At 35.4% G+C, this 14169-nt stretch overlaps 1 protein-coding gene across 1 annotated transcript in view; it reads left to right on the top strand.

The window, feature by feature from the left end:
• The window catches only part of LOC124638285 (putative phosphatidate phosphatase), an 84552-nt gene that overhangs the window by 44077 nt on the left and 26306 nt on the right, over positions 1–14169 (top strand). Inside the window, exon 3 of the mRNA XM_047175217.1 lies at positions 3839–4036. Within this exon, the coding sequence (XP_047031173.1) occupies positions 3839–4036 (198 nt within the window). The remainder of the gene's footprint in view (positions 1–3838; positions 4037–14169) is intronic.

Raw genomic sequence — 14169 nt, 5'->3', positions numbered from 1 at the left:
AATGCTTACGGGTCCATTTATCTTTGAAAGTATTTTTGCAAGCTAATTCAATATTTGATGTCTAGGCTACAAGCATGACTGCTCGACCTAGGTTCCTAGGTAAACTTAATGATGTAGTTGCCTTAGATTTCAATCTTATGGACGTGTATGAATAGGCAATTTTCCATAAAACTGTGCTTTTTCAAAAGGATCATAGCTTCGGCATGGAATGTCAGTAAAATAGCATTCGCCTTAAGTTATTACTTTTTTTGCCTAACAGCGATTTGAAAGTTAAAGGAAGAAAGGTAATGACAGTTGTCAATAAATCTGTGGCAAGTTGAAGTGAAAAGGACTTTTTATGTACCTCTTCCGCATTGTTTCCCATTACTTTGATTTTGTTATCGGATGCTTATGTAAGTGATATTGCAGGTCCATCCTCAAACGGTTAAAGCCCTTTACTATTTATTAGTCACAAGTTTACTATGAGTCATTGTTTATGTTTTATGTCCTTGACCATTAGATGCAAGATCATCTGCGTCTTATGTAATATTTGTTGTCTGTCTGTTGTGGTTCTTATAACTTTATTTGTCATCGTTTTATTAATGATTAGACAGACTTGACTAATAATAATAGGTAATAGTTTCTTTGTTGACTTTTTTGGTAAATAATAAGAAAAAGAATTGACAAACGAGATAAAAATATTGGCAAACGAGAAACTAGTTATTAGACAAATCTGCAGAGGATGTATGAAAATTTGACCTTAGGAAATCAGACGCCCTTTCCATTGACACCCTTCTTACAGAGTTTGGTGTCTTTGAAGGACTTACTAAAACTTTGCAGATGTTGCTGATTTTTTACCACACTATTAAGAATCATGAAATCTGTGAAAAGCATAGGAAATTGAAAATAATCAAAGTGTATCCACAAACGTTTGCACACCGTTCAACAACTCAATTAATAATTCAATGAAGTTTTGCATTATTTCTTAGTAAATTAGTTTCCGAACAAAAGCAGTGTTATTAACGCTGATCAAAACAATAGTATGCAAACAAAGCCTAGGGTTAATTACTGTGAAATCGTGCATTAGTAATAACAGTTTCCTATTATGTACTGGAACACTACCACTTATAACTTTCTGTTGTATAAACAAGTTTTTTGCACCTTGTAACTCTGCTATACATAGATTTCACTTACTATTTACATCTTTATGAAGACTTCAATCAATATCTTCTGGTCGTTGTCAAAAGTTAGTCATTGGCGTTTGCTGTCTATAATGTGTGCTTTCTAGAGTCAAAAAGGTTTTATATCATCTGCTTACTTGTATGCCTTTCTCAGCTTTAAGGAATTAGTGGTGGAACTCACAATTAAGGCTCCTGCAAGCTCGGAATAATAAATAGGGTCTTAATATCCTGTTGGATGGTTTTGATATTATGAAGCTATTTTATAATCACGGGGTTCTGGAAAGCCTGCTTCGTGATTTGCGACTTCTTGATGCATTTTATATTGGTAGAAATTAACTGAGTTTGTGCGTGTTGTTGTACCTTTTTTAAATATTTTGTGTCTAATCCCTAACCCATATTTATTATCAATTTTTTTTATATATTTTTTTTTAGTCAGTTATTAGTTTATTATTTTTATTTTTTAATTCCATAAAGCATACATTATTTCATATCGTTTGACACCCGCAACTCCTCATAGGTCCAGTTGAAAACCAGCGTCAGGCACTAGCTGTCTGGCATAATGCTGAACTGGATGCTATTTGGCGCAACCTACTATCTGTGTTTTTTTTTTGTACTTTTTATTATTATATGTATGTCTTGTGTTGTGTCAATAAATGTTTTTTCTTTCTTTCTTCTTTTCTTTACCTCACTCTTGTAATAGAAGTAAGCAAACTTATACGCGGTGCCAAAGAACCAACTTGACCCAATTTCCATTGATTACGAAGTAAATATATACTGCAATATATTTGCTATAGTGTTGCAACAGTTTATTAGCACAATCTGAAGAACTATTTACTCAACAATTTATAAAGATAGTAAAGAACCTTCAATGAAACTTTGTCCTGGATTTCTCTTGCACTAGAAATTACATAAATCTCATATACACAATTATAGAATTGTACTGAATCTAGGACTGTTCTAGATATCAAGTTTCCTGGCTCGGTGATAACATATGCGAAATTGACATGAAACCTAGTAACGGGTACTATGTGGGTGGTGACCCTATTAGATTTGCGGATATGCGAAATATATGGCAATGGATCGTAGCTCGTGAACTTAGGGTTATGATGGTCTAGGCTTGTGTAGGTAGAAACTAGGAACTAGCATTTGATACTCACTAAGATCTTAAGATATGCAGATAGCAGACCACTACTTCTAAATGCCTATATACTAGCTATAAGGGAATGTTGGAACAACCCCAAAGGTGAAGACCAAACATAAGACAAATAAAACCATTAATAAGCAAAAATAGGCAAGTCAAAAAGTCTAGCGAAGCAGTTAAAGTCGTATTTGTTGCTAAAACTTTTATTGGTGCCTACTAGTTTTCCTCGGCGACATCGCGAACAGTGTTCATACATAACCATTTATATCGCTCACGAAAGCTGAGACTGTAGAACTGAAATAGTTCAAATATATTCAGTGGGAATTGATAGAGCCTTGGGTCTGGTAAGACATGGTAACTGAACTGTGAAGTTCATATAGTTACTTCAAGTAACTACGATACTCGACTGCATCAGATTAGATTACTAAAGAGGAATTAACATGAATCTCCAAAAGAAGTTAATATTAACCCGCGACAGGTGATGATTAATGGATCCTCAAACATTGATCTCACATTTTGGATACTTAAATTTGATAGACCATGAGACAGTTACGTACTGATTCCCTTTGGTAACCTACTGGATTACATGCAGTTCTGTAATCAATATGTTAACCAATCAGATAAATTAGCAACAGTACTTATATGGTATGAAATTCCATGCGCGTGTGACCTGACCTTAGTCGTATGCAGCACAAGGTTAGTTGCAACAGACGCGAATTGTAATACTACGTAATTACGCGAAGGAAATGCTCCAAATAAAAATTATGGGGAACTGCCAGAAACCTTGTATAGCGTTTAAGTGTTTTTTTTGTTCAGATGTAATGGGCACGCAATGTAAGGTTAGGGCTGGGACATATTTCTCTTTTCTTCATAAACATTATTGACAAAGGAAGCTAAAATATTGATGTAGAACCACAGGATATGAACGCATTGCAAATTATTTTATTGAAGCCTTTCTTGGCTTGCGTCATACTTATTTTGTCAAAGTCGAACGTGCAAAAAATATTCATTAGGATATGGGATGACGCATCTTCTTATTATAAAGTCATCGAGTCTTGTGTTGCATTTCTATCGTAGGTAATTATGATTTCACGTGAGAAGTAATGACCTGTGTTCAGCTAAGCTAGGTCACGCTTCGACGCCTTCTGCCTCATTCGTATGCAGACCGCCTCCCAGTGATTAGTTAGTAATTAATTAATGATGTTGGCTTATCGCCAATATTGACACATGCGTGTATTGGTAGTCGACTTCCCATGCATAAAGTGTGTCGTCGGTTTTTTTGTATTTTAACGTTTTTGTCGGACATGATATTTTCGTGTGTAGCTTCTATGTTTTATTAGAATGATGCTGTTGAAATATTGTAGCGATTTATTTTATGGACATCTTAATAACTCAGTGGTGTCAGAGTTATGTTTGTTTCTAGGATTTCAAAAATGTTTTGTATTAATGTCGGGTCATAAAAATATTTAATTGATTACCAGACGTTTGGACACACTTCAGTACCAAAAGATATTTTAATAAATCTCCCCTTCCACAGATGTCCCTCACAGAATGGATAAGACTGCGCGACTACGTTGGTGGGAGATCCCGTAAGGTCCTAGGCCGGGAGATCCCAGCCTGGGTCTGGGAGGCCTACCACGTGATCGGAGTATTCCTCTTCGGCTGCGCTTGCCAGCAGCTCACCACTGATGTGGCCAAGTACACTATCGGAAGACTGAGGCCGCATTTCTTTGATGTAAGTTTTATTTACTTTTCTAATCTAAAAAGGGGCTTTCGAATTTCTCTATAGAAGAGCTTTGAAGCTGGCAAATATCACGAAATTGGTGTTACCAGTAGTAAAGCCAGCCTGGAATGTTCTTGAAGGCTTATCGAATGCAAACGAGGCTTCACTAGGCTAAAGTAAATCAAAATTGATGGAGACTTTGTTATGCTGATTCTGAGAACCATTCAAGAAATTCATAAATTTAAATTCTCAATACAAATTCAATTTAGTTGACGACTTGTTTTGTAGATTACGAATTATTGTTAGTTTGTTCGACACACGTACGTTGAATGAGGTTGTATTATTACTTTTTACATGTTCTGTCAACGTGTTGCGCATAATGATGTTTGGTCCAAGGATATAATTTGTCTCCTCTGGAAATATTACTATATGTCCTTTGTGAGGATTGTATGTGGTATGACCGATCGCTGCACTTTAGCTATCCTTCTCTCTACATACAACAAAGATTCTCATTTATTTGGCAGGATTTTAAATGAAATCAGACGGAACGTAATCCCTGATGACACAGCGGTAGCGTGTGGGCGGCGCAAACGCATTGTGTTCTTGTTCGAGTAAATATGAATGCTACATTATGTTTTAATTTCATTCGTTTTGTAACATACATGATACAGCTGTAAGAAATGAAGCGGTTTATTTCGATGGACCATTGAGACGTAAAATGTCTGTGTATTGTTCTCCGCCTTGCTTAAATACGTTGACAGTCTTAGGCATAATGCATGCTAAAGACGTGTATGACGGATTGTCCATTTTATCATTTAGGTCCATTTTGTTTTTCAGGACCGGGTCTGCAGGTTAGTCAAGTTGTGTGGTCTTTTCTTATAATTTCACTCTTATCAAAAGGCAAATTTCTCCTTAAGTAAACGTAATCTTGCGCATGTTATAACATTGAGCCGTTCGCGACAAGGGTAATGTTGTATTTTCATTGTTTTCCGCGATTATGGCACGTGTAGGTAGGCGAACGTGCCAGTTTTCACGTATGCCTCTAAACAAATATAATTATGTATTTTATTGAAGATGAGATAATTATTGTTTGAGCTAAGATTTTTCTCCTGAAAGGTCACCTTCACGTCGCTTTCTTCGGTCCTAAGATGTCACGTATTTTCTAGAACTAACATGGCAAATCAAACCTTTTCTTATTCCGCTTGATATGATTAGAGTGCAAGTAGGAGTCACAGTGGTTACTTTTCTTTTAGTTAACTTCGGAATCTTCTATTTTTTCCATTGTTAATTTCCTTTATCGCTTGTGTTTCTTTTGCTCTTAATTTCCCATTGTAATTTTCTATTACCTGACCAACTGTTTTATATTTTGCTTCATTTTGATTGAATATTGCAGTCAAGCTGTAGCTTTGTTTTTTTTTTTTTAAATAGTTTTACCTAAAGATCTTCCAAATGAAACTTTCTCTAAGTATATAATATATTATATTCAATACACGATTGTTCCTCCTTAATCACGATTTCTTTGAAGTGCTAGGAACCAAAATATTTACGTTCAGCTTTAGCGACCGCAGCGTAATTATTGGTCAGTCGTAAAACATAAATAATATTTTACACTGAATTTTCTAATAAGTGTGAACATACCGTTGAGTTTGTCTGTGGTTTGTTTGGCACGCAATTTGTAATTTGGATTTTATGACTGACCGATATTTCAAAATAATTTCATTGTGATATTTCCTAGATTGATATGTTACCTATATGAAAGTTCTATTCCTCTTTTTTTCTATGAAGTAAGTGAGTGTTTGTTGATTTAATAAGTGGGCGTCTCCTAACCGCATGTTTCTCTCAATATGTGATGATTAGCAATATATATTCCGTACTAGCTGACCCAGCGAACTTGGTACCGCCTAATTATTGGAGGCATATTTAGTAAGTCACAAACACACGACACAAGACTTTTTTCCTTATTTGCTCACTGTTTAGACCTACCTTGGACTACGACAAACATTTTAAAACCAAAATCAGCTCAATCGGCCCAGCCGTTCTCGATTTTTAATCAGACTAACGAACAACAATTCATTTTTATTTATATAGATATTGCTTGTCCAAACTAATAACGTACTTACGTATAAGCAATGACAAGCACAACGAACGAGGACGCTTACAAGTATTGTTCTTCATTTTCTTCTGAAAATTGGTCGAACTTTCCTACCTAGCTAAACTGAAATATTTTTATCACTAACCCGCTGTGCTAGATTAATTTATGGCTTTTCCTGAAAGTTATGAAAACAATAAGGGTGCCTGCACACCGCGTTCTTGAAACGCGCGGTTTTCATTCTACAATAGGCATACAAGATGCATCTGACTCTTCTAAGATCTTCGTATTATTTTGATCTTATACGTACCTACGTATATCGCTGCCGTATCGACAGAAACGCGCGTCGATAGAGCGTTTAAAAAACGCCGTCTGTAAAGTCTCTAATGTTGATATTTTCATCCACTCGTAAAATAATTACAAATGCTCGTTAAATGTTTAGAGAATAGCCGTCTTACCACAAAAACTTTTTAACGTCAGTTTAAGACTTGTCTAAAAAAATGTCAAATTATGACGTTGACATATGGTTCATTTTGGAGCCACATTTTTTTAGACAAGTGTAAAACAGTTGCTAAAGTTTTTGTAGTAAGACCATAGATATTTACGTCTGCAGTGATGACGGTTTTCTTAATAGCTGTGGTCAAAAACCGTAGCATCGTTATACTAAACCTACTTCTCGAAAACACGTGCTTAATAATAGGAGAGCATTTTTTTCTTAATTTGTTTATTTTTTTGGGAGTTGTGTTTTTAATGGTTCGTTGCTTTTTATAAGCTTTGCATACTATGTTTGACTTGTATGTTATTTTATTAGTAAATTGTATAAAACTCATCATTCTCATCATTCTCCGAGCCTTTTCCCAATCATGTTGGGGTCGGCTTCCAGTCTAACCGGATTCAGCTGAGTACCAGTGCTTTACAAAAAGCGACTGCCTATCTGACCTCCTCAACCCAGTTACCCGGGCAACCCGATACCCCTTGGTTAGACTGGTGTCAGACTTACTGGCTTCTGACTACCCGTAACGACTGCCAAGGATGTTCAATGACAGCCGGGACCTACAGTTTAACGTGCCATCCGAATCACAGTCAGTGGTGTCTAAGATATACTTAGAAAGTACATACAAATTTAGAAAAGTTGCATTGGTACTTGCCTGACCTGGGATCGAACCCGCGCTCTCTTACTTGAGAGGTTGGTCCTTTACCTACTAGGCCACCACGATTCAAATTGTATAAAACTGTCAACATTTAATTTTATATTATTCTTCACCTTGATAAAAAAATAAACGGATATAAGACTGCGTGATGTACCTAAAGTTGTATTTCTCACGATAGACAATATAGACAAGATATAAATCAAAACATCAATCCACTTTTACCATTACACGTCGTCATCTTATTATTCAAGAAAGAAAGATGGAAAACAACTACGAAAAGAAAACTGCTGTAAAACCAAAAATAATACAACAAGACCAAATAAACGCAACGCACAATACAGCAAACACAAGCATAAAATTCGATCTGCACGAATCCCACACAAGTTGCAATTGAATTGAGGAAACGGCTCATTACACGGAGTCGTAAGCAGCGAACTAGCAAATTGCTACTATTTCAACTATAAACCAACATTTAAGTACAGAATGCCCGTAACTAGGAACCACGCTATCTAAACGGCCCTATATTGCTTCGTAAACTGTTTATCCTGGTTAACTGTTAATTCTAGGATTGGTTTATGCTCTGGTAATGTGATGACTATTGCTACTAGAGGGTTTTAATGGTATATCGATATCAGCTTGGTTAAAGGAGGTAGGAGGTGTAGTATTAGTAAATGGTTTGAATTTAATGTATGTATATTGATTCTTCCTTGACCCTAGTGTTCTACAGTGATATTTAGCTTTAGGTCCATGTCATGATATACTTCTTTCTCTTCTTCTCAGGCCCTTTCGTGTAATATCAGACTAGAAATGACTAGACTGACCTTCCAATTAACCTTCATGTTCTACCAATACAAAGAACACGAGTGTTATTCACATAATATATTACCGTGTCGTTGTACTACAATAAGCAATTTTCCTATCCTCCGAATTCCCAGATCTCACACTTATCATTCAATTACCGACCAATTACACTGCTGATCTCAAAACGCAGACTCCGATGCACATTACGAGTAACCAAGGCAATAAGCATCCATGCACTTTGTATAATTCGTTTGACCTCAGTTTATCTAATTAGAACCACTTGAATCGACATATCAACTTGCGAATTGCCTCGCGAATAGAGATGTGTCTTGAGACAGCTGGCACGACTGCTCGCATTAATCTGGGATGGGATACTATGATAAATGTAGTTTCGATTAGAAACAAAAGAATGATGGGGAGTATTGCTTCTGCGCAAAACCGAGACCTCAATTTATATTTGGATACTAGTGATGATGCTCTAAAGGGTTTGAAACCAATCAACAACAAGTGTAGGGGATTCTTCATACAAACAGTTCAAGATACAGAGATGTTTACTGTATTGAAAAGTTTTGTAAAAATACTTTAGCAGCCCAGACGTCGTAATTTTTAAGGTCATAGATCTTATGTCCTCACGTCTATATTTATCGCTATATGTCCATTTTATTACTTCGATGATGTAATTGATAAGACGTTATTTTGTCTCTTGCCGCTTTATTGGTCTAACGGTTTTGTTTAAACGTCGGTTTTACTATCCTAATTGTACTGTGAAGTCTCCAGTTTATTTGTTTAATGATTTTTTTCAAATCTTTAAACTCGGAAGTTGATGTAAGTTTGGTTCCTTAATACCCGTGCCAGATACGGTTAAATTCTGAACAGCTGAATAACCAATAAGATGTCCTATAAAATGTTTCAAACGGTCCCTATCCAATAAACTTTAACGTAATATTCACTTAAATAACGCCTTAAATTCAGATTCCAGCATGAGCTTGGACTTAAGAAAACCCAATAACTTAGTTAACGTATCTTACCACAAATCCGGAGCGTCATCTAAATTATTGCAACTTAAGCTTGGCGATGTCCACTCTATATTTACCGTACACTCTCTTATGACGTTTTGTAGTCTGGGTGGTTCGCGTAAATAAGCTCGGAGAAATACAGGGATGTTGTTTGGGCGTGTCCGTCACTCCTTCTTTTAGTATGCCGACTCCTCAAACTGGCCAGCCGAAATTTTCTAATACATTGTATTTTTTTATGCTTTCATTTGTCATTTGCCGTTTACATTGCAGTGCAAATTACCACTTTCTGTTAGTAACCATTTTTGCAAAATTATTGTTTGTACTAAGGCTTTCTCTATAAAATCATATAATTTACCTGCTACTGTTCTCGGGAGTCACGTGTCTTTGGCAATATTTTTCTTTATTTTCCTTTTCGCACGGGTACGCAAATTAGTTGCATAAATACCTTATCAGTTCTACGAAGCTTGTTAGTGTTTTTGATTGGTAGGTAAACGAAGTCATTAATTGATTACCTTAATTGGTGTTAAAGACTGAGATTGATTTGAGTGCCAATATTTGCCTCTATCGTTGTTAATTCACGAATCATTATAAATGGTAGCCGTTTTATAACTGCATTCATTATTTACGTCAGTAATTTATTCCCTGGAAAAATATTAGCGATACGTATGCGTTGGCTAATATTTCTAAGACTTTATTAAGAAGTTTAAGATTAATTTGCACTGTGTATAATCTTGTCTACCATAATGATCATTCTACTCCACCATCAGATTGTTTTCCGAAAGATTAATGCTATATCCAAATGAGGATGCCAAGTGTGACAGCGGGCACGCTCCATCCATGTTCAGTATGTTTCCCGATCTAAGTAGCTGTTGGTATAAATAATACTTGTGCGGCTGCTCGCTTCGCCGCCCGCGACCGTGTGATTTTGACTTATTGCTTCAGCTCAGACAGAGTACTATCTTGCTAGTGCTTTAGTCACCTTCAGCTGCTTTAGCATTTTCACTGTCACTGTCTGCACTTCCTGATTATTCTGCACGGATTCGTTGAATAGGGTTTGAGAATTATTTATAAAGCTTTTCTTCGTCACATATTACAATGTCGTCAGCGTCACTTTCTATTACTAAGTTCACTTATGTCGTTACGGGAAGTGTTTATTAAAACTTATTATAGTGGTCTCGCACTCTCGCACCAATATTTAGATTACTTTAACGCATCATAATAAAACAGTCATAAAGTACGGGTTGAAAGTACTCCAAAATGTTAATATCCTCACTCATCATCGTTCAATATCAAAGTTCATTACCGTTTCCGTTCGGCTGTCAGTCTTTACCGTTCGCTCAGAACGCTTTAGCCAAAGCCTTCACGCCTACAATTAAACAAGCTTCATCAATATATCTATCATGAACGACAGATTTAATGGAGATTCAAGTCTTCACAAAGATTAATTGCCTTCAATCATATTAGTTAAAAGTTTATTCCCTCTATCATTTTAATGGGTTTATAAATCTTTGGATGTGGGCAGGTTATGAATTATGGTGTCAGTTTAGTAATATAGGATAGGTAATGGGAAGTCGATATAACTTGATTCTAGTATGTTTGATAAATATGTAGAGTTTGACCATGTCCAGCCTTGATTAATGTAAATGAAACTATTTCATATGCAGTTACACCCAGAGCATAAATGCAGAGAAGTCAATCCACTGATGATATCAATGAACCTAACTACAATTTAACATATCATAATAAAGAAATAACAAATCGGTCTGAAGCTATTTATTTCACCCCATGAACCATATTAGATACCAATTCGGAACCCAATAAAAAGATACCAAGAAACCGTATTAGTAACGGCAAAAAGGGTTAATACAAACAAGGGTGCGTTTGAAACGGTTCACGCTTGGCTGATGACGTGTGACACTGCGCCGGCGCAGGCAAAACGACATTTCTGATGTGACGAGCTGTTATTTTTAGTCTGGATTTGATTTTAATTGAGAATGACTGTTATGGCGGCTCCTTTTTGTATTGTTTGGGTTTCTCCTTTCATTCATTGAGTTATGTTTATATCATGGAGATTATATCTCTTCAATCAAAGTCGTAAAATTCACTTACAAACAGTTTTGCATTCTCACACCAAGCGAAAAAATAAAGTGCGTTTCGTTTTGCGTAAAGCGCATAAAGCGTGCCATGAAAAAATATTTATTTCGAATATCGCAACTGACTCACGTTTGCATTACCATCTCAATACTCTTTTTGTATTAAAATTGCCAACGTGATCGGAAACTATTTGGCGGTAATACCTTTGTTATTAAATTCTATTATAGAATTTATTTTTAATATAATGTCACGTTCCCCTAACACGCCAAGCGTAAATGGCTGCCATATGGGCTTGCGAGTGCTTCAAATAAAACGATTCTTCAAACTTATTTATTTTGAACACCTTGTCTATCAGACGTAGCACTTGGAACGTTGGTATTGTCAATTACAGTTTTGTTTGTCGTAGTGTCTTTTGTGCCTCCTGTTGGTAAACGTCCATCGTCATCTACAATAACATTTATTTCCTGAATCCGTTTGTCAGTCTCTGTTTCGGCTTCACTTTGATGTGTATTTAGGTATCGTGCATCGTTTAAATGTGTCGTGTCATTTATATTGTTTGTTTTTTCTGTCACATCAAATGACAATGATTTGCGAAAGTGTTTGTTATGTTAGAGGTACGATGTGACGTGATTTAGTCGATTTTTTGTTGTATTAATATCAAAATGTATAACTCTGGCTGGCTATACAGCATAGGAATGTGTTGTATCTTTATTGTTAGCAGTTGCCTTCTTATTTAATGCTTATTTTTGTATTAAATTTCGCAATAGTTTAGAAGATCAATATTTTAGTTATTTTTCTAGTTCGAATTTATTTTATTTTTTCATAAACTTGTGTACATACAGCTTTCCTCGGAAATATACCAGATCAAGAGGTACATCTCCTTTACTTGAATAAATTTTTATTTTCAAATCACAAGTTATTCGCGGACCACAAATCTTTCATTCCGCTTCCCTTTCGCATCAATTCATTCCCTCAGATCTCGAGTATCATTTACCTCGCGACTATAAAAAATCATTTTGTTTTAACTCTTTACTCCTTGACAAATGTCTGCGGCGTCTGGCAATCCTGCGCATCGTCCTGTTTTAGTTTATTATAAGATATTCTTGGACGCGTGCTATACAAATTGTTGGAGGTTCAAGATTTATTGCCCTCCCATATTTTATTTTCGTTCGCTATAAGTTTGGTTATGGCGATAAATCCATCAAGGACTCCATTCGGTTTAAATTCATTAGGGAATCCTTGATTAATTAGGAATTGATGTACATATAATTTGTTTTCGTTAATTGAGATGCAGTGTGCGTAAAAATACACTTCTGCTGGGTTCATCCAAGTATTAGAAACTTTCGACAGCGTATTTATTGATCGAAGAACACAATCTAAACACAAATCTTCATCGTTAAAATAGATATTATAAATATCAGCCGTTGGTTTATTTTCTCTGAGTAATACGATAGCATCGCAAATAAAATTAAGTTCTAACGACGTGGGTGGTATGTTTTCGTTATGTTTTAGTCGTATTCGATCACAATAAGCATTCGTAATTATTATTCCGTCCGTGTCTACATATTCGATATCGTTTTTAATAAATCACGAACGTCTATCGACCTTGGTAACTGTAACATATTTTGAGTATGACAATCAATTTACTACATTCATGAAATCAGAGTTTATTTCATAATTTTCTCTGCACTTTATCACGTTAGGTCGTAAATGTCAGTGTATTATAGAAATACGTTATTATGTTTTCTTCTTTGTTTTTCCCACACTCCTGTTTAATAGCTTTTTAATGTTTATTGAAAACGTTATTAGTTTCTGCTTTCATATAAGTGTGACCTGTCTTACCTTTCAGTTACCAGATTTCTAATTGTTTATCTTATGTCATAAAACTTATAGTAACATCTCAACCCTAAATTGATCTAAATCGATGCCATAGTTATTTGTATCGATTCGCAAGTGCCTTATCGAATCGTTCGGTAATCTTGAACCACGGTTCATTTTACGCTCGCTCGATATTTTTATGTTCCATAGGTCATGTGTCACGTCCTTATTTAGTATTGTTATGATTCTCAATAAAGATAAACATTTGACTGTGTGTGTGGTAATTGGGATATCATTTGTCTGGCTGTTAGTATATTTTTGAAGATTCATCAACTTGCCTTGGAGACTGCTAAATAATTTTGCCTTGATGTGATGTGTAGGTACTTTCTTTTTGTGTCGCAAGCATAAAAATGCATCAAAATGATCCATAATATACAAGAGTTATATCTATGCATCTTTTTTATTGTATTTGGTGATATATGCTAAGTCAAAATTATGTCGAGTTGCAACGCCACGATAAAGACCAATTTCTCATGCGTATTTAGCTCCTCCTTGATTTTTAAATAGGTTACTTACATCAATATTTTTTAATTGCCCGACATAATCCCTTAATTTAAATCTGAACCCTCCGGTCAATGTTCCGTACATAGATTGCGCGAGCTTTACATTAGCGGCGCGTCTCAAACGATCAATTAGCGCTATCTAGCCGCCGACGATTGAAACGCCATCTGAATTTACGTGTGGTACAAGTTATGGGAGGACCGCGTTGTTGTTTTTTTAAATTGAAGCTGTAATTTTCCTGATATTTTTTTTTAATAATTTATAAAAGTGCCTATAGTGCTGTACTGTGATTTTTGACAAAAAAAATATTGAATGGTAACTCGCTATCTGTAATTAATTTGTAACTCCCATTGACTTACTTTTTTGTTATTCACGTAAATTATTATATTTTTAAATTAAACATAGGTATAGCTTGTAATTCTCAATATTCAAGATTCTTAAATTAATTCAGGTGACACATACTACGTTCTTATTTCCGAACACACATCAAGTATTAAACACTATGTCCAAGTTCATCGACAAAATAAACAGTCAGTTGTCTTAAAACAACTATTTACTATGAATTTTCACGTACAAGTTTCAAAGAAAACAGTGGTTCTTAGAAAAAGGGACATT

This window comes from Helicoverpa zea, chromosome 17 (genome assembly GCF_022581195.2).
Source record: "Helicoverpa zea isolate HzStark_Cry1AcR chromosome 17, ilHelZeax1.1, whole genome shotgun sequence".
Classification (NCBI taxonomy): domain Eukaryota; kingdom Metazoa; phylum Arthropoda; class Insecta; order Lepidoptera; family Noctuidae; genus Helicoverpa; species Helicoverpa zea.
The sequence above is the reverse complement of the archived record's forward strand: the minus strand, read 5'-3'. Positions and strand labels throughout refer to the sequence as shown.